We start from the raw sequence: 24,292 nt of genomic DNA, 5'->3' as shown, positions 1-24,292 counted from the left end.
GCCACTCACCAACTGAGTCAATGTCGGCTAGCTAACTACTCCCGAACCACTCTCAATAACCTTCTCAGGAAAAGCCCAAGGACATGTTTACCCTGCAGCTGGGAGCGGGCCTAGGTCTAAACACGGGTGGCCTATACTACTGCCTGTGCCGCAATATCCACACTGCTATTTTTAGCATGCTTGCTCAAGCAGAGCTAGCGCGTGTCTGTCTGCCCAAGCCAGGATGCGCGTTCCCAGCTGCAGAGTCGACATGTTCTGAGTGAATAGATAGGCTTGCAGTGTGCCTTGAAAAGGAATCAAAACTCAGGCCAGAGTGAGTAAACAAATTCTAGCTAAGGGCCTGCCATTGAGAAAGCCCAGTCTGCGAATTACAAACCTAGGGACTGCCAGTTCAGGTAGCTCAGCAGATCTCAACTTCCAGGACAGAGCACAAATAGGACTTCAATGGATAGCTAGCAATGTTCTCCCCTTCCTCCTCCTACCCTGTCCTCCCCTTAGAGAGATCAGGAGCTGTTGATTAGCATAGAGCATACCACATGCACAGGGTGTGTGCATCTCACTTGGCAACCCACTCCACCTACAACTAAACTAAATATTCCTTTTACATATGTAGCTATCAGAGGGGTAGCCATGTTAGTCTGGATCTGTAAAAGCAACAATGAGTCCTGTGGCACCTTATAGACTAACAGATGTGTCGGAGCATAAGCTTTGATGGATGAATACCCACTTTGTCAGATGCATGTAATGGAAATTTCCAGAGGCAGGTATAAATACGCAGGCAAGAATCAGTATGGAGATAATGAGGTTAGTTCAATCGGGGAGGGTGAGGCCCGCTTCTAGCAGTTGAGGTGTGGACACCAAGGAAGGAGAAAGTGCTTTTGTAGTTGGCAAGCCATTCACAGTCTTTGTTTAATCTTGATCCGATGGTGTCAAATTTGCAAATGAACTGAAACTCAGCAGTTTCTCTTTGAAGTCTGGTCCTGAAGGTTTTTTTGCTGTAAGATGGCTACCTTTACATCTGCTATTGCGTGTCCATGGAGGTTATCTCCAGACTGATTCTTGCCTGTATATTTATACCTGCCTCTGGAAATTTCCATTACGTGCATCTGACGAAGTGGATATTCACCAACGAAAGCTTATGCTCCAATACATATGTTAGTCTTTGCAGTGCCACAGAACTCATTTTTGCTTTTTACATATGTAGCTGTTATCCTTTGGAGAAATATTGGGAGTAGAGTTGGAGCTTTCTACAATGCATAGGATTTTTCCTATGTTGTGGTAGAAAGCCCCAACATTATTTGAATGAATGGGAATGAGCACAGAAAGGACATGTGAAATCCCATTAAACTGCATCAGATAAAGACACTTTACTGAAGCCTTCTGTTTTACATACTTCTCAAATGATATGGGGGTGAGATGTACTTCATTGCTTTTGGTAACTTCCTTTTGCTGCTCTCTCCCCCATTGGGTCATTCTTTAAGTGTCAAAAAATGCTTTAAAAGGATGATTTCTGAAAATCAGTATCTTGCTCAAGAAAAGAAATTGGGCTCTAATTTATTGGAAAAGACTTTTGAGTTATAATTACTCTGGGGCTTTTTGGACTCATGAAACATAACATCCATCTCCTTGGGTTCAATACTGCTTCCTTTATGCTATGCCTATGTGGTAATATCTTCTTGCAAAGTATTCTCCTGATTATCTTGATTGTTTGGTAATTCCTTTCAAGAAGATAATTATCGTTACCATTCTGCAGTGATATGGTAGGCCAGCTATTATAATATTCATAACTTCCCCTTTTCATAATAAATTATATTCAGTGAAAGTTCAAAAATTGTCTCCTCACATTAGTTTGAAATCTGTGTCAGTCAGACCTTTGGTGGCTTCTCACGAAGGGAGCATACAATGAAAGAATATTAATTTGGACATTTATCATCCTTGCGTACACACAGTTGGGGCAAGTCATTTTTATTTTCCAGTCGGCAAGTAAAGTATCATTAGTTTCTCATTGTCAATCATCATGATAAAGGGCATGTGAGTAGACATTTGTGTTTTGACTGGTAAATTTTAATGTAAATTTTGCAAGGGTGGTGCACATGTCCATTGGAACCTGGGCATTCTTCTCTGATGACAGGTCCCAGTCTTGCAATGAGAAGGTCCCAGCCCTTAATTGAGCTCCACATAGGCAGACCCTGTCTTTCTCTCTCTCTCCTTCCTCTTCTCCCCCCCTTCCACCCCCCATGGCTATTATTTATAAAACTTGGAAAGTTTTATCTCTGATGCCTCAATTCAGCCGCTCACCCTTCTTAATCAAAGTGCTCAACCTGAGGCATGAGCTTAGATCCTATTGACTTTAATGTGAAGTAAGCATATGCTTTAGTGCTTTGCTGAATAGGGAGGGACTTAAGCACATGCTTAAATGCTTTGTTGAACTGAGGCCTTAAGGAGGCAAAGAGATAAAGATTAAAGGGTTTAATATTCAAGAATGCAATGAACTGAGAAATCAAAAGTGATACTGAGGGTAGGGGAGAAACTTCAAATGAATTATGAGTGTGATCCTTCAGTCGCTGAGCAATTGTGAGGGCCTGCAACATCTTACAAGAAGAGCCCTCATATTACTGGGAGTTTCTGAAAGCAGTGGAGATGGGGAACATGATTTTCAGAAGTACTGGAGATAGATGATTTTCAGATTCTCCCTCTACATTTCCGAAACAAGTAATGCCCGCCTATTCATTAGTACAGTATACGATAGATGCTGTTAACATCTTCTTGATATTTAACATATTAGTTAATGGTGTCATGCTATAGGAGGGAGGAATAGCTCAGTGGTTTGAGCACCAGCCTGCTAAACCCCAGGTTATGAGTTCAATCCTTGAGGGGGCTATTTAGGGATCTGGGGCAAAAATCTGTCTGGGGATTGGTCCTGCTTTGAGCAGGGGGTTGGACTAAGTGAGATCCCTCCCAACCCTGATATTCTTTGATTTAAAGGCATGCCTCCATGTGTGTCATAGCCTCTCTATCCCCATCTGGCACCCGCTGCTTTGGTCCACTTCTTCTTGTGAGTTGACCTTCCAGCCATGTCATCATTTAAGTCTCGCCCTTTAGGCTTACAAGAAGTCCAACAAACCAGTGTTCTCAGGACTCTTTGACATCCTTGTCCCCTTTTCTGGTCTCACACCACTCTATCAGTGGCTGGTAGGGGAACCTGGGGCCTCTCAGTACACCAGGTGCCAGGCCAGGGACCATATAACTATCAGCCAAGGTCTGCTCAGTCCAACTGCTTGTGGCTGCTTCTTCCTACCATGGCCTTTCTCAGATCTTCTCCCCACAACCTCCCTAGGCTCACCCTTATTTCAGGGGCAGGTGTCCCAGAGCTCTCCCCAAGAATCCCCCAACAAAATCCCAAACTGAAAATAGTAACTTCTCAGGCTCGATCTTTCCTTTCTTTGTACACCTCCAGTCCCCCTGCTTTGTTCCTTAACTGAACACACCCTCGAGTTCTCTCCCTGGACGTCCAAATCCTGCCCTGCTTTCAGTGTGCACCTCCAGAGCCTGCGTCACACCTCTTCTGGCTTGCCAGCCTTCTCTACTGAGGGTAGGATCCCCAGGTTTACTCTCCCTCAGGGCTTTCTCCTCACAACCTCTCTAGTCCCAAAGAGAGAGATTGCAGAGTTCCTTCCTCTCCTCCTTGCAGCCACCTCCTGCTCTCAACTTCCTCTGATTATAGTCCTCTCCCCAGCTGGGCTTCATCCACAGTTAAGCCCAGCCCTTCCCGCAGGGCAGCCAAGTCCGGTATGTTAATTGTCCTCCCCAGCCATATTAACCCATTCAGAGCCTGTGTGGGGTACTCGCCTTGTCACACATGGTATTTGTAGTATCTGCCATTCTAAATACAGTTAATATTGTGCTACAGTAAATCTACATGGTGTAGATATCAAGATTTTAACTGCACCCACTGTGGACCAGATTGTGATTGCCTTTAAATGGTTTGGCAAAGAGGACCTAGAAGCTAAAGTGCCCTGCCCTGCTCCCGCATCATGCTGTTACCATCCACAATTGCAATCCTAGCACTCACTTTGCCTCTTCCACACTGGCTCCAGTAAGACATAGTGGAGCCCTGTGAGCCTGCTCTAAAGCCCAATGAAATCAGTGGGGGTATATGTGTCTTTTTGTTGATTTCAGTGGGCTTTTGGCAGGGCCATCTTTACCCATACACAAAGTACGCAGCTGCATGCTGCTCCAGCCCCTGCTCTGCCTCTTCCTCACGGCTCCCATCCCTGCCTCTTCCCACTCCTGCTCCTCCCAACCCCGCCCCCACTCTCCTGTGGACTTTAGCAGGGGTGGGGCACCCTGCACTCACTGGTGGCGGTACATGGAGCGACCTGATCCCAGCCTGCTCCACTCTGCCAGCTCCCAGCCATGCCACCCACGAGTGCTGGGGTGCGGTTTCCCTCTGCCCCCCAAGGCTGGGAGCCAGGGGAGTAGGGCGGAGTGGGCTGGGGCCAGGTCACTCCACTTCCTGCTGCCCCATGAGTGCGGGGTCGGCCTAGCTGCCCTTCAATCACTGGGCGGCAGGAAGTGGAGAGACTGGCCCCAACCTGCTTTGCCATCTTGTGCTGGGGGGCGGTTTTCCCCGCTGGCACCTCCACCCCCCCATGGAGGCCCCCGTGGGGGGGTTGCATAGGGCACCAAAATGGCTAGGGATGGCCCTGGCATTTGGATCAGGCAATGTGTGTGTGTGTGTATACACATATAATGCTTGGAATTAGGATCACAGCTTGATATAGCCATATAATATGAGTCTCCATTTCACAGTTCAAGAAATTGAACAGAGAAAGGCGCTTGTGATTTAAATGAACAAAAAATGTGGGTCATTTGGCTTAGAATTAGTCCCAGACTGAGTGTTGATTGTGAAAGCTAGGAATATTTGTATTTTCTTTCTTCCACTGATGCATCTGAATAATTTGCTAAATTTGATTATCTGCAATGGGTTTCCCAGTCATCACTGTGATTTAGTGAAGTTCTGCTTTGCTGTCATTGTATTACTCTTGTAATAAGGATCTGTGGTTAATCCTGCTTTGACTGAGCTCCTGCGGGAGGTTTTGTTTGCTTGTTTTTGTTTTTAAACACACTTTTAACCGAGGCTGGGCTCAGTTCACTTCTTGTGCCAGCAGAGTATTCTGCAGTGCCCAGGATTCACCTCTTGTGGGAGGATAGCTAGTGTTTGTACATCTTCTACCCCATAGAGGTTCCATCATGGGAGGACATCTCTAAATCATAGCACGTTCCATTGGAGTCCTGGTGATGGAGGGTACTTGGGATGCTGGGCTGGCACAGCAAGCCCATGCCTGGTGCCCCAAAGAGATTGTATGATGTGATGCTTTCATCTTTGTAAAGACCCTGCAGCCTGAGGCCATCTAATCTAGGACTAACTGGTGGCCAGAGAAAGTCTCATCTTTCCAGAAGCGTTGTTGTCAGCAGGGTGAAACCTAGTTATGGGTTCAGGTAAAACCCTACTGTGATTGATAGGTGTGAACTCACCCTTCAATTAACATAACTGTAAGGATAGGTTCCAACCTAAGACCAAAGGAGTATGTGAATCCACTCAGGATCTTTTGCTGAATAATGTTTTGGGTAGGGGCCCATGTTGGAGGGAGGAGGCAGAACAGACAAAATACTTGAGAAACAGCTGGTGGGAGCAGCTGAAAGCACAGTAACTCTGGCTCTGGAAGAAATTTGGGGAGAAGTATTTGGGTTAGTGGTGCAGGCTGAAAGGAGTGTCCTTAGCGCTGTGAGCAAAAGAAGCTGTTTCCTGATATTTGATTCCTTCTGCGTTCAGAGATGCAGGACTGTGCAGATTCTTTAAATTATAAACAAACAAATCTGCATCAAAGAAATATCTGACTGTCACCAGTTTCTACTCCCATGTGGGACATCCCCAGGGCCTCAAGCTTTGGCTAGTTACTCAGGTTAGAAAGGGGCAGCATTGGTGGGGTCCAGTTTACAGGAAGAGAGATTGTGAGCCTGGTGTACCTGGTGAACCAAGATAAAACAAATAGTGGAGATACTTGCCAAAAGCAAAAACAGACAGCAGGAATTAAAACAAGACCTAAAGAACAGGAGCTGGAGACTTTGCAACAGGAGGTAAGAGAAGATTTAAAAGAAGTTATAAATCAGGAATTGGAGATTTCCCAGAAAATGCCCACTGAGAAGTTGCATTCTGAAATAAGATCCTTGTTGGAACAGCAACTACAAAGTGCCTGGACAGATTGGGATGCCCAACTGCAACACATCCAGACTGGCATGGTAAAACAGATTGGCGAGGTGAGCAACAGTCGAACTGCCATAGACTAGAAGCTTTTCCATGAATTAGTGGAGACAAACAGGTTTTGGTGGGTTTGGAACTGCTAACTGAGATGAATTGCAGCAAGGATTCAAGAAGCTGAAAATTCAGTTTCAGAAGGAAATCAGAGGGTCACTGACCACAGTGGAAGGCAGCTGCCTGGATGAGGAATTGAGGCAGTCAAAGCTTGGGTGAGATATCTATCATCATTTGCTACCCTATTTGTAACCCACAGAGGCCCAGAGGGGAAAGGTTGGGCTGTCCCAGCTCAAATAATGCAAAAGTCCACTATTTCTGAAAAATCCGTGGGAGGCTTATTTTGGCTCAATTCAACATTAAAGCTCAAATGAATGGCTGGGATGGTGAACAGAAAGGGAGGTTCTAGTAGCCAGCTTGAGTGGCCCAGCTCTTAGGGTACTGCACAACCTATCTCAGAAAACAGATTGAATCGTCCAGACCTGCACAAGCCTTTGACATGCAGTTTAGAGCTAGCCATCAATCTGAGCTGGCCCGGGGACAGCTAAGAGTTAGAAGGAAAGAGAAAGAAGAAACATCACCTGAACTGGCAGAGGACCTGCAGACGTTCATGTTCCTGGCATACCCAGGATAAATTGCCAGTTTGTAGATGCTCAGCTGGGTTTGGACTTGCAGATCAAAAGCAGCAAAAAGAGGCCAAAGATACTCAAAAGTCTGTGGAATCTGCCACAGAACTTGAATCTTTCCTTGCAGCAGTGCACCAGAAGAGGAAGCAACCACTAGTTGAGGAGGATGGAAGCTCATCTCCATGAAGCCTATAAGTAGAGATCTGTGTCTAATATGTCTGACGGAAGAGGGGATCCTAATCTGGTTCATGACCTTATTGAACGATTAGAACAAATGATAAATTCTTTGTAAAAGAAGGGAAACTGGCAATAATGCAAAAATTAAAGAAAACCGACAAGTGCTGGTACTGTGAAGAAACTAACCACAAAAAGGAGGATTGTAATAAATTTAAGGCAGGCCAAGACAGATTGTTGCAAGCATCTAGTGAAAGCCTCTCTCCCAGTTCAGAAAATGGAGGAATGACCAACCTGAAGGGGCAAAGTTTGGCAATACGTGGATCGGCCCCACTGTTTTTGTTTAGATCTGAGCAGTTTAACAACAATAGTGGGGGTCTGGCTACTGAAGTAATAATAGGACCTGTGATGTTGTAACGAGGCGGTGTGGCTCCCCTCCTCCTCAGGGAGGGTCAAGCCCCGACAGACACCTAAGGGGGCGGGGCCACAGAGCAGTGAGCCCGCCCCTCAGAGGGTTAGGAGGCGACCTGGAAGTATAAAAGCCGGCCGTCAGCGCTCAGTTGGAGCCCAGCCGCCGTTGGGAGCAGACCTGCCAGAGGGTGCTCGTGACTGGGAAGCTGCTGAGGCCCAGGGCCGTTGCCGTGACTGGCCGGAGCTTCCCTGCGCCCGCTATGTCGAGGAGCTGCCGGAGCTTCCCCGCGCCAGCTACGACGAGGAGCTGCCGGAGCTGCCCCGTCCCTGCTGTTACCCCAAGGACCCCCCGGAGCAGGCCTGGCCGGACTTCTCAGAGGTACTGCCGGACCTACCGCCCAGCTCTGGCCGGGAGGGTCCCATGCTGCTAGACTTCCCAGGGGCTGACACCACAGGTCAGGTAGACCCAGAGGGGGAGATGGGAAGTAGCCCGGGGGCAGCCGACTCCAGTCAGGCTGCAAATGTACCTGAACCTATGTCAGTGTGTTGCGGTCAGGAACCCCACTGACCATTAGCGGTGATAGCCGCTACTAGGGCCCTGGGCTGGAACGCAGTGGAGTAGGTGGGCCTGTGTTCCCACTGCCACCCATACCCGGGTGGCAGAATCCCCCTCTCCCCGGCCTAAGGAGGCCATCAAGCCTGAACTATTGACTGCTCGACCCTGACCCACAATGGTTTGAGCCTTTTGTAACTGTGTGTTTGGTGCCCCGCCCGAACCAAGGGCTGGGCCCCCTTTAACTCTGCCGCTGCTCGGCCCTGCCCCAAAGGGCTCGAGCTGCCTGAACTGTTGACTGCCCGACCCTGAGCCACGAGAGTCTGAGCCTCTTGTAACTGTGTGTTTGGTGCCCGGCCTGAACCAAGGGCTGGGCCCCTTTAACTGTGCCACTGCTCGGTCCTGCCCCAAAGGGCCTGAGCTGCATGAACTATTGACTGCTCGACCCTGAGCCACGAGGGTCGGAGCCTTTATAACTTTGTGTTTGTTGCCCCACCCTATAGCAGAAGGCCGGGGCCCCGAGCGATTGTGCCGCGTCGCTCAGCCCTGAAGAAAGGGGCTGATGTAGATGACGTGTATCGAGGCCAGTGTGGCTCCCCTCCTCCTCAGGGAGGGTCGAGCCCCGGCCGTGCGCCTTTACAGATGTGTACAGGAATAATTCACCTGGTCTCAAACACACAGGTTATTAAACCAGACACAAGGCAAGGCAATAGGGGATCCAAAACTGAGCTGCCTAACTGGTCTCAAAATGGAGACAATGGCTGGAGCAAGGGCACCCAGCTGAAAATTTGAAGATTAGAACTCTGGCATTTGAACAAGAAGCCTGGGTGGCTGAAATAGTGGATGAGCTATTAATTGGCTTGAATTTCATTTATGGTTAGTAACTGTGTAATACTTACCCAGAAAGGTGTCTTGCAAATTCAGTCCACGTAAATTCCCTTTAAAGATATGGCCTAGGTGAGACAAATGGTTGTAGGTAATCGGTGTTCATGGTACAGCCACACCTTGTGCAGTTTTGGTGGCACCATCTCAAAAAATATATATTAGAAATGGAAAAGGTACGGAGAAGGGCAATAAATATGATTGATTGGCATATGGAACAACTTCCATATGAGGAGAGATTGAAAAGGTCGGGACTATTTAGCTTGCAAAAGAGATGACTAAGGGGGGATGGGATAGAGATCTATTAAATCATGAATTGTATGGAGAAAGTGAATAGGGAAGTGTTATTTACACCTTCACATAACACAAGAACCAGGGGTTATTCAATGAAATTATGAGGCAGCAGGTTTAAAATCAACAAAAGGAAGTATTTCTTCACACAATGCACAGTCAACCTGTGGAACTCATTGCCAGGGGATATTGTGAGGTCAAAACTATAAGTGGGTTCAGAAAAGAATTAGATAAGTTCATGAAGGATAAGTACATCAATGGCTATTAGCCAAGATGGTCAGGGACACAACCCTATGCTTGGAGTGTCCCTATGTGTCTTACTGGCAGATACTGGGACTGAACAACTGGGAATGGATCACTTGATGATTTCCCTGTTCTGTTCATTCCCTTTGAAGCATCTGACATTGGTCACTGTCAGAAGACAGGATACTGGGCTAGATGGACCATTGATCTGACCCAGTATGGCCATTCTTATGTTTTCTTGTTCTTATGTTTGCAATGAATGAATTGTCCTGCTCCCAGAGCAGAAAGTATTATAACCACTACATGCTGTGGTGGCTTTCCAGCAAGGGAAAGATGGGAAGTGATTGAAACTTGTTTGCAGATGCAGGGTCTTGGGGGGAAATCTTAGCTGCCAAATCTCTTGCAAGTCTGAAGCAAGAATTGATCCTTGTTTGTGTGCTGAATATTTCTGACAAGCAGTAAATAGTAAGAAAGAGAAACTTGATCAGCAGGGTGTGATTTAGCATTTCAGAGTAGGAAAAGACTCTTGGGGCTGCTTCTGTCTTGAGCCTGGTCCACACTAAGCTGTTAAACTGATTTTAACAGCGTTAAATCGATTTAATGCTGCACCCTTCCACACTACACTGCTCTTTATATCGATTTAAAGGGCTCTTTAAATCGATTTCTGTACTCCTACAAAACGAGAGGAGTAACGCTAAAATCGATATTACTATGTCGATTTAGGGTTAGTGTGGACGCAAATCGATGTTATTGGCCTCATTCTTTTACAGTAGCTACCCACAGTGCACCGCTCCAGAAATTGACGCTAGCCTCAGACCACGGACGCACACCACCGAATTAATGTGCCTAGTGTGAACGCGCACAATCGACTTTATAATATCTCTTTTATAAAATCGGTTTAAGCTAATTCGAATTTATCCTGTAGTGTAGACGTACCCTCGGTCTGTCTATGTTTTAAAATGCTTTTCATATTGGACACAAATGCTAGTGCTTGTGGTTTGAAGGACAGAATTTCAGGTTGGCTACCCCCTGAATCTGAGAATATAGCTGTGGAAATTGAAACTGAAAAAGTTGTCACAGGGATGAATTCCCCATTTTACAGCAGAATGAGCAGTGGTTGTTAAGACACTGATAGGAAATCCAGAGAAAAGCCCAAAAAAGATTTGGGTGGGAATAAAATTCTTTTATGTAGGTGAACGTGGTGTTTAGATGTTGCTTGTAATTATTAGAACTGGGAGCACTGGCTGTTGGCAGTCTGAAAGGACAGGAAACAAGAAGGAGGGGGGAGGAGTTGAGGAGGCTGAGTGAGAGTTACAGAGTGTGCAGCAGCAGCTTGGAAAAGGGGTTTCCACTGTAAATAAAGTCCTGTTGAAGCTTATTAGTACCTTGCCTGCTTGATACAACAGTGATGTAAAATGTTGTGACAGAAAGACACTGCGCATATGTAAACAGTTAAATGTAGTTGTATCACTTGTAACTTGTTAAAGTATTTCTTTCCTTTGTGTCTGGGATGAGTTTTTGGTTGTCACCATGTTAGGCTTCATTGGGACAATGTGCAAAGTTGTGATGGAGGGTGTTTGATGAATTGGGTGAAACCTTGTTGTGGGTTGAGTTAAAACCTTATTCAGATTGATAAGAGTGAACACAACCTTCAGTTAACATAAAGGCAATGATAGGCCTTCACCAAAGACCAAAGGAGTATGTGAACCCACCCAGAAGCTTTTGCTGAGTTGTGTGTGTGTGCACGCGCAGAACAGACAAAAAACAGAGATTCACACAGCCGGCAGCTGAAAGCACTGTGTCTGACCCCAGAAGGGGTCGGGGTGCAGGCTGAAAAGAGTGTTCTTACTTCTGTGAGGAAAAGAAGCTGTTTCATGCTATTTGATTCCTTCTGCATTCAGAGGGACGGAGCTTTGCACATTTTTTGTAAGTAAGCAAAACTGAATCAAAGAAATATCTGACTATCACCAATTTATACTCCCAGCTGGAACATCCCTATAGCCCTAAATTTGGATGCTACTAGGGTTGGAAAAGGGAAACAATATTTTTCCGCTCCAGGTATGACTAATGTTAGGCTTTTTGGAGCTCTTTGGGTGGGCTGGGGAATTGATGGGATATTGACCCACTGTTGTTCCTTCATGTCGAGGGTCCTGCTTCCCCCATTTGTCCATGCATGCACTGCCTCACTGGGCAATTAGGGAGACATATCTTTGATCACTGCTATTTGGACACACTGGATCTGAACGAGCCCTGACAAAGTCTGACTCTTTTAAAATATTGATTTCCAATATAGTTTGACAACACACATAGTCTGGTTCAAAGAGAAGGAAGAAGAGTTTGGTCTGGGTAGTTCTGCCATGCTCTCCAGTTTGTGATTGAAGTACCTGATAATTGGCAGTGAAGACTGAGGATGGTCCCAGTGCACATTCCCAGGCTTCATAAAGTAGGAGTGTACATCAGGGGTCCAATTGCTATTTGCATTGTACGCCATCTAAGGCCTTGCTTTCTTGGGCTGTGAAGAGAGAGTCCAGGACTACAACTACCTAGGGGACCCAGCCACTTACAGCTATGAAACTTAAGCATCATCCAGTAAAAACAGGTCTAGAAGTAGATGTGGCTAATAACTAAAAGTCAAATAAAATTTTATTGTATAGTTTGGGATATTTTAAGAGGGCGCCTTTAGACAGGGATTAGCCTGTGGGATGATGTCATGTATAAACAGTGTCCCATGGCCATTCACAAATCTAATGCTCTTTAAAAGTGCAAATTTTAGAGATCTTGATTTTGGAACAAGGACAATGCTACATTTTATTGTGAGACACAGCTGTTCTTGCCAAAAGGGGTTATGCATGTAGATTCACATTTGTACTTCCTTTCTCTACTTAAAGAGTTACCAACAATTATTTGAAATTCACAAGCTCTTTGTGAGGTTTGAATTTTCTGTTAGAGTTGTGTAAATCTTGTCTGGTGACTTATCACAATAGTGTCCTAATCCGAAATATCAACTAATTCCTATATATGCTATTTTCCATGAAGACAAATCTTTCTCAAATACTTTAATTTGATTGGGTTAAAGGCAGTACTGAGCTACAGCCTATATTAAAGATGCTTATAATATGTTTCACTTCTTATTTCCAGGTGAATTAAAGGATGATGATAACCAGTCAGACAAGAAAGATCAGTCTAGTATGGAAAATGAATCAAAGAGAACAGATGGTAAGGACCTAATTTCTATCACCTTTTCCCCTCAACACTGTATGCAGTGCAGAGCATTCTAGACAACCAATAGTTTGTCCTAAAGTTATAGTATAAGAAATTCAGGGAAAAAATACTCTGCAACATTTGGCAAAACTCTTTGGGACATCTTCAGGTAAAATTATCTTTTTCCCAAATAGTATCTAGCAGTACTTAATAGTTGTGTTGGTATTCCAAGTCCCTTACACATGAACTCTCAACATTTCTACAAGAGAAATCCTGGATAATTTAAGCTTCTCACAAGAGAACATGGTTACATTTAGCTCCATCTTTTTGGCTTTCATTTGTCCAAACTCTGCTCTGAGTTACATCACTATAAATGCAGAATAACTCCATTGACTTCAAAATTTAGCCCATAGTTTATAATCATATATCACACTATGCCAATATAGAAATAAGATTTTCCTGGTTTAACTGGTTATATGAGAATTCCTCTGGAGTAGTAGAATCCTAAGTGAGATACAGCAAGCATAGATGACCTTGTGCTATCCCCTTCCCCATCTGGTGTAGTGTGCATGTTAAGGACATCCTAGAGAAGAGGCATGGCTAGAATACTGCTGCATTCCAATCAGTCACAGCTGTGGAACAGCCTATTGGGTGTCATTGCAACTGGAAACAATTTAGAGCAGCTCGAAGGCTGCTCTAAATTATGCCAAAAGTCAAACGGGTTCCCAGCAGCCCCAAGAATCAGGGAAGTATAAAAGTGAACATAAGCCACCTTTACTCCTCTCCCTCTCCTCAGATGTGCCAAATGGAGTTGTGATATAGCTGAGTATCTGGGCCTGTTGCTATGGGAATGATTTAATAACTGTTAATTAACATTTATAAATGGATACATAACTTGCTGTTACCTTTTACTCGTCTGTATATGTCTCAGTTAAATCCACTGAGAAAATGCAATTTTCACGTTTATAGACACAATAGGGTTGCTGGTTTTGACACTCAAGAATAACAATCCTATTGTAACTACCACAGCAAAAGCTAAGAATGGCAATAATTATGTCTTCTATTTCCCTGAAATAAAATATGTCCCCTTAATTGGATATATGTGAATGAATTATTCAATAAGCACATTGTCCTGATAATTTTATAATTCAGAAGAAAAGGTGACTAACAACATAAATAATATAACACAGTTGATGCAGGAACATATATTAATTCTACAAACATGAATATGTATTTTATAAAATGATCTTTTAAAACAGGAATGTCTGTCAGGACTTGCTTATTTTATTAGAAAGCCATATTGTTTACACACTTGAGATAAATATCTACCAGCAAATAAACCTCTTGGTCAAATAATGAAAAAAACAGAAAGGCAGCTATATTACTGAATAAATGATTCAGGTTCAATTCATTACTGTTTGCAGACCCATGCTATTAATTAATCATGAATATTCTGATGACCTCTGTATGGTCATGAAAGTATTTGCAATCCCCAAATCTTCATGAATCTGTTATTTACTTTTTATTATCTACTATTTCTTGTGCACTGATGAGAATAACTATTTGTTACTCTCCCATTAAAAAGTGTCAGACATCCATTTAGAGGGTAGAACCAGTACCAGGTGATCATCACATAGTAAATAGTCAATGAAACAATGCAAGAGCAACCCAGAGGCTGAGTATTTTTCATTCAGATACTTCAGACAGCTCTGACCTCATTGGCAGAAAGCAAGTAAAGTTTGTGAATGATTTTCAAACCAAAGAAAAGATGTACATGTGTCACTCTCTTGTTTTGACAAATACTGTTCAATTAGCTCTATCTATTACTTGCTGTGGAACAAAGCACTTTACTAGCAGAGTGGGGGATCTAGAAAAAGAAATGCTAGTTTGAGACACATGGTTACATACAGAATAGTGAAATATTTATACAGGCAACTGCAGGTATGCTGGAGAGAAATTGAGAGAGAGAGAGAAAGAGAGAGACTGGGAAATAGTCACACCCACATGTAATGGAACAGGGGTTCTCAAACTTCATTACACCACGACCCCCTTCTGACAACAAAAATTACTACACGACTCCAGCAGGAGGGACTACAGCCTGAGCCCTCCCAAGCCTCACCGCCCCAGGATGCGGGAGGGGAGGGAAAGCCTGAGGCTTCGTCCCCGTGTGGTGGGGCTCAGGCTTCGGCCTCCCGGGCCAGGAGCTCAGGGACTGGGCAGGATAGACCCACAGGCCATAGTTTGCTCACCTCTGGTCTAAGTCACTTAGGGTTGTCTACACTGGCAGTTTACAGCATTGCAACTTTCTTGCTCAGGGTGTAAAAAAACACCCCCCTGAGCGCAGCGAGTTTCAGCGCTGTAAAACGCCAGTGTAGACAGTGCACCAGCGCTGGGAGCTATGCCCCTTGTGGAGGTGGTTATTTTAGAGCTCTGGGAGAGCTCTCTCCCAGCACTCTGCCGCGACCACACAAGCCATGTTGCCAGTGTAGACTAGCCCTTACAGAATACGGTATTTGCACAGAGATCATCTGGGGAACTTAGCATAATCTTCCCCTTCTTCATAAAATAGAAACTTTGCAGTAGCTGAGTAGGAACCAACTCTTTGGAAGCTCCACATTGCATATTATATAAACTGCTATAACTGTACATCAGAAGCCAAATCCTGAGGTCTTTAATCAGGGATAACTCCAACTGATTTCAAAGGGAGTTACTCCTGAGTAAGAAGCTGAGAATGTAATTGAAGAGTGTGAATTGTAAGCAGAATTTAGTTATTTCTATTATTCCCATTACTGCAGTATCTGATTGCCTTGCAATCTTTTAATGGAGCACATGACAACACCCTGTGAGGTAGGGAAGTATTTTCCCTATTTTAGAAATGGGGAACTAACACATACATGGGCTAAATGACTTGCCAAAGATCACAGAAGAAGTCTGTGGTGGAGAAAAAACATGAACCCAGGTCTCTCAAGTCCTAAACTAGCACCCTCTCTGGTGGATCATCCTTCCTCTCCCTTCACTCTGTCAAACTTATTCTGGTTGATTTCAGCCAGACTTTCATTGCTTTACTTGTGAATATCCTTGCTTATGGAGCAGGCCCCCTGTTCAGTAATGTATACTTTAACTTCAGTACTGAGAAAGGAAGTATAGTATATAATGTCAGCAACACAGACTTATCAGAAATATCAGCATGAACAGTGTGTCAAATGTTCCCATTTAGATAAGATTGGAAAACCTATTTTTTACTGTTGAATAATTGCCTTTCTGAGGATGCAAAGTTAAAAACACAACTGCAGACAGTAAGCAGAACAAGTAGGGAGAGGATCCCTGTTCGGGGTTTCTACTGATCTACGAGGAGGCCGCATTGTTATTATTGTTACTGGAATTTGTTGCTCTTGGGATCAAAGCACAGTGTGTTCTATTATTTCTAGTAAACTAGGAATAGAAGAAAATTAGAAGGATTTTATTATGCTTCTAATCATGTGAGCTTATCATTCTAGTAATAAACACTCCAGTTTCACAAGCATCAGCACTGAGATATATCTGTACTCTTGGCTGGAGGACGAAAACGTGCCAAGCATAAGTGTGTAATAAGCAATGCTCCCATCTAGTGGCTAAATTGTAACCCCACATTTAACCAAATAGAAAATTCAAAAATATCATGTCTCTCCTATTCAAAATATTTATCCTAGAATATGGAGAGAATATAGATATGTTTTTATTATTTTTATAAACCAAATCTACATTTCTGTGCATACCAGACTTAACAAGAATTCAGGATTTTTGGTGGCTTTTTTTTAATTATGTAAGCAGGCGAATATTATTAACATAGCCTGTTCAATTATGTTGCATGTGCTGCACTTGCAGACACCTACTTGCAGTCATTTGCTGCTGATTCGATTTGGCAATCACTCCCCAAATATACTGTAGCTATAGGCCAAGGATTCCTTTTATTGCTGTGTCCAAGTATCCTTCAAGAGGATTTTAAAATACCTGTAGTGGCAGATTAGTTAGTGTGATTACCTGAACTTCTGATATAATGCATTGTCGATGAATAGAATGCTCTCTTCTCTAGCATTAATTCATTTTAATGGCAATAGTTCACTGTTTCTATGGGGCATTTTACTACTTGTGTTAACAGATGTCCTTTCCTAGTGTCACTCTGAACATATCAGCTTCATCATAGAGTCCACCTGTCTTTGCAGTCTCCTTCTGGAGTTAGCACTGGTATTAGGCTTGCCAACTTTCTAATCGCACAAAATCGAACACCCCTTCCCCACCCCTTCCCTGAGGCCCCACCCCTTCTCCCAGGCCCAGCCCCCCTCTCACTCCATTACCCTCCCTCTGTCGCTCTGTCCCACCCTCTCTTGCTTTCATTGGGCTGGGGCAGTGGGTTGGGATGCAGGAGGAGGGTGAGGGCTCTGGGCTGGGGAGAGAATGAGGGGTTCAGGGTACAGGAGAGGTCTCTGGGCTGGCGCAGGGATTTGGATCCGGGGCGGGGGGAAGGTGAGGACGCCGGCTGGAGGTGTGGGCTCTGAGTGGGGCTGAGGATGAGAGGTTTGGGGTGTAAGAGGGTGCTCCAGGCTGGAGCCGAGGGGTTTGGAGTGCGGGAGGGGATGTGGGCTCTGGGTAGGGCTGGGATGAGGGGTTTGTGGTGCAGGAGGGGGATCAGGGCTGGGGCAGGGGGTTTGAGTGTTTGGGACAGGGTGTGGGCTCTGGAAGAGAGTTTGGGTGTGGGAGGGGGCTCGGGACCAGGGCAGGGAGTTGGGTTGTGGGGGAGTGCGGGGTTCTGGCGGTGCTTACCACGGCTCCCAGGAAGTGGCCACCAGGTCCCTGCAGCCCTTAGGCTCATGAGCAGCCAGGGAGGCTCTGTGCGCTGCCTTCGCGCCCACAAGCTCCACCCCTGCAGCTCCCATTCATCACGGTTCCTGGCCAATGGGAGCTGCAGAGCTGGCACTCGAGGAATATGCAGCCTGCAGAGCCTTCCTGGCCGCCCATGCATTTAGGGGCTGCCAGGTCCTGGCAGCCACTTCCCGAAGTTGCATGTTAGCCGTGGGCCCCTGCTTCACCACTGACTGCACTTTTAATGGCTTGGTCAGCAGTGCCGACCGGAGCCACCAGGGTCCCTTTTCAACTGGGCATTCCAGTCAAAAACCACATGCCTGGCAACCCTGACTGGCATGGTTTTCAGTGTTGCAGTGCAGAGTTATATGTCTATCCAGCCAAAACCAATATTCAACAGTGGAAGTGGGCTGCTGCACTAAGGAATCTCTATCCTGTGGCGAAGTCCTGCTCATCATACTCACATAAGTAGGCTTGTTGTCAATTACCCCGCTCAAATGGGTAAATGAGCAAGATTTGTCCTTCTTCCTAGAAGTATGACAATGATAATGAGGGTAAATTTGAGACCATATAAGTAGATGTGCCCAAATCTCCAAATATTAGGCTGATTTCTTCTGTATTGACAGAAGCATAATTCTGTTCAGCTTTCAGCAGAGTTCATGAGGCAGATATGACAGTTATCCCCTTTCCTCTGGTCCTCACAGTTTCTAAGCTACATGGGACATACCAGAATTCCACTTTAAAGGAAAATTGCGATCTCAGTGGGTCAAGATTTGCTGAATATAATTTCCTTCCTTCTTTTCTTTTTTCCTTCATTATTTCTGTTTCAATAGTACTTAGAAGTCCCAATCTAGGAATTGGGACTTATTATGGTAGGCTCCATGTACATGTTATAAAAACCTGACCCAAAAACCTCCCTTGAAGGCATGATAGCATTTTGCTGTCCAAACACCTTTGCTTGTTACTACACAGATGGTTAATTGCTATCCAAACATCCAATTATAGTTCACTAGCTGGATAACTATGCAAATAAATAAATAGTTATTATTCTCTACTAGTCTGGGCTGGGGCATGGCCATGGCTTGTTTAACAAAAGGTGATACTTGAGGCAAGTTGTAATTTGAATAGACTAAGGTATATACTCTATCTGTTTATTATTTTTACTCCCCTTTAACATTGAATAGGTAATACACAGAATGTAAATGTGGATGCAGAAGTTAGACACAGGAACCCAGCCTTAGTGTTCAACCCTGATCTCAGGTATATTGTTTAATCGTGCCACGCATTAGATAACGAGAACAAGAAAATGTTTGAATAATATCTAAAACCTGTCATACTTCTTCATACCTCTTTTTGGTGGAAATCTCATGAAAACAAAGTATTGTGCCCAATTTCCAGGAATCCATTCTGGAAGAATGGAGGGGAGAGATAGCTCGGTGGTTTGAGCATTGGCCTGCTAAACCCAGCATTATGAATTCAATCCTTGAGGGGGCCATTTAGGGATCTGGGGCAAAAATCTGCTTGGGGTTTGGTCCTGCTTTGAGCAGCAGGCTGGACTAGATGATCTCCTGAGGTCCCTTCCAACCCTGATATTCTATGAAGCACAGTCTTTCTTATGCTACTTGGTTATTTTTACTTCCAATATCAGTTGAAGCCAGGGTGCAAAACTTGGCATTAGGAAATGCAGTATGTTTTGATTTCAACTTTGGGGTGAAGATTTAGTGCAGTTCTTATTGTACTTTAACTGGTTCACTCATCCCAGTTTCATGTCTTGAAAAATCATCTGTCAATGCTTGTGTGTGCAGTTTGTCTAGGTAACTTTATAAGATGCATACTCAGGTTAGATGTTGGCATTTGGCCATAGTTCTACATTGGAGGTGATGTAGAGCTGCAAAACACAAAGAAGTGCTCAGGAGACACAATGCTTTCCCTCATCTCCTTGAAACATAAGCGGAGTGTGAACCTGCAAAATCCCTTGTGATGATTCCTCCCACCCCCCAGCACAGTCATCCAACTTTGCATACTGGTTGGAGAGGTGGGGCTATGGTCCCACTTCTAGTACCCATTTTAGGGCAGTTTGTACCCCTAGAGGTGCATCGACAGAGTATTTCCTGCTTTCCACCAAGGAGGGAAAGTGCTTCTTGTATCTTCCCTCCACTAAGTCCGGGGACAATCAGGCCTACTCTGACATGTCCACACAGTAATATCCCTGAGCAAGATTGTGCCCTTAGAGTGAAACCAGATCACAGCTAAGATAAATAACTGAAATAGAAAGCAGACGGAAAAGATTCTCAAGAGAGAAGGAAGAATATGGGATAGCTGCTAGAGATATTAGTAACGAGAAACAACACATCTTGTCTTCCCTGCCCCACCAGTAGTCAGTCTCAAGTTTGCACATCCCCTCAGATCACGGTTATTTTAGAAGATATGGAAGATCACAGGATGACTATGAGCTGCCAATATGATGCAGATACGAAAAAAGCTAATGCAATTCTAGGATGCATTAGGCGAGATATATCCAGTAGTAATAGGGGAGTGTTATTGCCATTATACAAGGCATTGGTGAGACGTCTTCCGGAATTCTGTTTGCATTCTCGTCTCCCATATTTAAGAAAGATGAATTCAAAGTGGAACTGGTGCAGAGTAGGGCTACTAGGATGATCAGAGGAATGGAAAACCTACCTTATAAGAGCAGACTTATGCAGCTTGGCTTATTTAGCCAAAATAAGGCTGAGAGGAGATACAATTGTTCTGTATCAATACATCAGAGGGATAAATACCAGAGAGGGAGAGGAGTTATTTGAGTTAAGCTCCAATTGTGACACAAGAACAAATGGATATAAACTGATGATCAACAAGTTAAGACTTGACATTGGATGACTGTTTCTAACCATCAGAGGAGGGAAGTTCTGGAATGTCCTTCCAAGGGGAGCTGTGGGGGTAAAAAACCTGACTTGTTTCAAGACTGAGCTTGGTATGTTTATGGAAGGGATGATATGATGAGACTACCTACAATGGCATGTAGCTGAGCTGCAACTGCTAGCAGCAAATATTTTCAATGGCTGATGATGGGACACTAGATAGGGAGGGCTCTGAGTTACTACAGAGAATTATTTCCCAGGTGTCTGGCTGGTAGGTCGTTCCCCCTGGGTCAGATTGGCAGAGACCCTGGGAGCTGGGGGGAAGGGAAAGGGGGTAACTGTCCTCAGCAGCATGGGGCACAGGTCACTTGCTGGTTTAAACTATAGTAAATAGTGGATTCTCTGTAACTTGAAGTCTTTAAATCATGATTTGAGGACTTCAGTAACTCAGCCAAAGGTTATCGGTCTAATACAGGAGTGGCTGGATGAGGTTTCTGTAGCCTGTGATGTGCAGGAGGTTAGACAAGATGATCCCTTTTGGCCTTAAAGTCTGAGACTCTGGGCTCCAGTCCTCAAAGGTGTTTTTTCACCTAATTCCCATTGATTTCATTGGGAGTTAGGAGTCTAAATACCTTTGAGGATCTGGGCCTCTGACACTGCAACATTGATATGTCTAAGTGAAAATGTGAAACCTAGAAAGAAGAAACACTGTTAACTGGGAAGCATACCATAATCCAATTTTAAAGGGATACTGTCCAGATTGTCAGTTGTGTTTTGCTTTGCGGTACATAAATGCTCATTGCATCATCCACTGTGCTGCCGGATGGCTCTGTTCTTGTGGGCAAACATGAAAATGTTTCAGCTTATTTGGCTAGTTCAAACCAGGACTAGCTTCCACAGAGTCAATGGATGGTAGACAGGCAGCTAAGTGTTTTGAATAAGTGTCTTTCTACAAGTTAGCTTTCTGTGCCTGGTGCTTTAATACTGCATTTACAGGGGAGGCTCTTGTTCCATTCAAACAAAATGAGGAAAGTAAGGGAGGAATTGACTGAATCACAGTTCATTCTCTGCTCTACTCCTGGAGCGCTGCAGCTGTGTGCCATACCTTAGTCAGCACAGACTGTCAAGTCACAGTCTAGGCTCAGGAGACTATGATGTGCCATTTCCTATTCAAGGGATCCAGCTCCAGAATCTTTTCCTGACCCTTGGTTAGCTTTGGCTGTACTGGTGCATCAAACTGATGCTATTTCAAATCAGATACCAAACAATTATTCACCCTTCTTGTGCACAGACAGCACCAGCATTCTAGCTGCTCCCTGTAGCAGGGGAGAGGGTAGCTCAATGGTTTGAGCATTAGCCTGCTAAACCCAGAGTTGTGAGCTCAATCCTTGAGGGGGCCATTTAGGGATCTGGGAAAAAAATTGTCTGGGGATTGGTCCTGCTTTGAGCAGGGGATTGGACTAGATGACCTCCTGAGGTCCCTTCCATCCCTGATATTCTGTTCTATGTAAAAAGCAACTCTTGAGATGCACTTTATCACATCTTTATTAACAGCATATTCATAAGGTATTTGATCATGAAATGTATAGTAAGTTTCTGCAATGATTTCAGTAGATTGCTGGGCAAAGTACAGGAGCTTAGGAATGTGATTGTACATTGCAATGTCAGACATTTCTCACATACTCATTATTTTTCTATATGCTCTGAATTTCCAAAATGTGTTTGTAATCATGGGGAAAATATTCTTCCCCCCCAACACACACTAAAATGATTTTAGGTCAAATATGATAGAAGCTGTCAGACAAATACAAGTCTCAAGATCAATGTGAACAGGACATGAAATTATTTGAAGTCTTGAATGATTTAGGGATAATTATGTGCCAAAACCAGAATCTCTTCTATGCTAATCCTATTTTCCCCCTAGCAAAATCAACGTTAAAGACTCCGGTCATCAGCTAAATCAAAGGGATGTTATTTAAAATCAGATACCAAATAAGTATTCAAGAATTTTTCCCTCAGAGTTTATTCTCCAATTTCCGGCTAAACAGGACTCTGTCACCTTGAAGTTATGTTCTGTTTTCTTTAGCAAGAATTATCACTCTAAAACAGGGATAGGGAACCTATGGCACAGGTGCCGAAGGCAGCACGCGAGCTGATTTTCAGTGGCACTCACACTGCCTGAGTCCTGGCCTCCGGTCCGGGGGGCTCTGCATGTTAAATATTGAAGCTTTATTTAAAATTAAGTTTAGCTTCAACATTATGAAACCTTATTTACTTTACATACAAAAATAGTTTAGTTATATACAATAGACTTCTAGAAAGAGACCTTCTAAAAACGTTAAAATGTATTACTGGCATGCGAAACCTTAAGTTAAAGTGAATAAAGGAAGACTCGGCACACCACTTCTGAAAGGTTGCCGACCCCTGCTCTAAAATTTCAGATCCTTTAAAAAATAAATAACGGAGATTAATTAAAACATAATGTGTTGTATTTCCTCTTTGGTTGATTTACTGTGCTGTATCTCTTGGGCCTCTTCCTTACTGTCTTTGCTGATACAACAGAAACAAGAGAGAGACACAAATGTGCAAGTTATTCATTCATGGTCTAAATGTTGTTAAAAAAGGCTTTCCCAATCTAACTAAAGCTGCTAAAAGAAATTTGTGAGTGTTAAAACTCCCAAGAGCCATCTAGTGGTTGGAGTAGGACACTGGGTCTCAGGACCCCTGGGTTCTATCCCTAGCTGTGAGACTTTAACGAAGTAACTGTAGCTAAAATTTTCAAACTAGGGTGCCTAAAGCTGGGACCCATGTGTAATGCATATTTAGGCACCTAATGGGGACAGGTAGTTCAGCACCTTTTAAAATCAGGCCACTTATTTAGGGGCTCAGCCCTGCAAGGTGTTGAGCAGTCTGGCCCTGCTCTAGTAGAGAAGTTAAATATGTGCTTAACTTTACGCATGTGACTAGTCCCGCTGACATCTGTGCATTAGATGAGTGTGACAATAGTATATATGAAACAGGAATATTTCATTCAAATAATGGAATAAAATTCAAATTGCGAACAGTGGAAAATTTGGTGATGTTCCTAAATAATTGAAATGAAAGATGAGGAAAAGTTCAAGTAAGTCATGTAGTCCATCACCTTGCTGTAGTTGTATTGTCCCCTCTAATGCATTTTATTGTCTACTGTAACTTTAAATGTCACCGCAATAGGAATTCCTCCTGGAAGACAGTTCCACAGCGTAATAGATCAGGAAGTTTCATAAACAGCCTAAATGATCTATTTTTTAATGTCATCCCATTAATGCTAATTACATCTGTTAGGATATAGATATTCAAGCCTGTCTAAACAGCAGGGGCAGCCATAAACTGGGAAGCGAACGGTCACATCCTCACCAGTCACACTGAAATAAGGCAGTTTTGGGCTGTTAAAAAGAGCTGGGAAGCAGGGGTGGCAGGTTTGTAGAAATTTTGGTGATGCCCAGAACCTGCCCCCCCCCAAACTCCACCCCCTACCTGCCTAAGGTTCCAGGAGGGAGTTTGGGTCGGGGGAGGAGGTCTGGGGTACAGGCCCTGGGCTGGGGATTAGGGTTCAGGAGGGGGTGCAGGGTGCAGGCTCTGGGATGGAGTTTGAGTGCTGGATGCAGGGGCAGCGAGTTATATGGGCCTGTGGTGCCTGGGCTCCAGCAATATTCAGGGCCCAGGGGCCCAGCTCCACCAACGTTTGCAACCGGATCTCTCCCCCAGCCCTGCCTGCCGCCCCCACATGCCTCCCCCAAGTGTCTCCCGGCCCTCACTTGCTGCCCCCTCACACCTCCCGGGGCCCAGAGCCTGCAGCTCCGCACTGACTTTGCTCTGTGGGCTCCCAGCATCAACTGCTGCTGCAGGGTCCTAG

At 44.4% G+C, this 24,292-nt stretch overlaps 1 protein-coding gene across 10 annotated transcripts in view; it reads left to right on the top strand.

The window, feature by feature from the left end:
- PDE1C (phosphodiesterase 1C) overlaps positions 1 to 24,292 on the top strand; it is a 556,559-nt gene that overhangs the window by 492,520 nt on the left and 39,747 nt on the right. For all 10 annotated transcript variants that reach the window (XR_007772331.1, XM_050937959.1, XM_050937953.1 and 7 more), the window contains one exon: positions 12,635 to 12,712. Coding sequence is in view for 9 of the 10 variants with exons in the window: in XM_050937959.1 (XP_050793916.1) it covers positions 12,635 to 12,712 (78 nt within the window). In the remaining variant the exon portion in view is untranslated. The remainder of the gene's footprint in view (positions 1 to 12,634; positions 12,713 to 24,292) is intronic.

Source organism: Gopherus flavomarginatus, chromosome 2, assembly GCF_025201925.1.
Source record: "Gopherus flavomarginatus isolate rGopFla2 chromosome 2, rGopFla2.mat.asm, whole genome shotgun sequence".
NCBI lineage: Eukaryota > Metazoa > Chordata > Testudines > Testudinidae > Gopherus > Gopherus flavomarginatus.
Note: the sequence above shows the minus strand (reverse complement) of the source record. Positions and strands in the feature narration are given on the sequence as shown.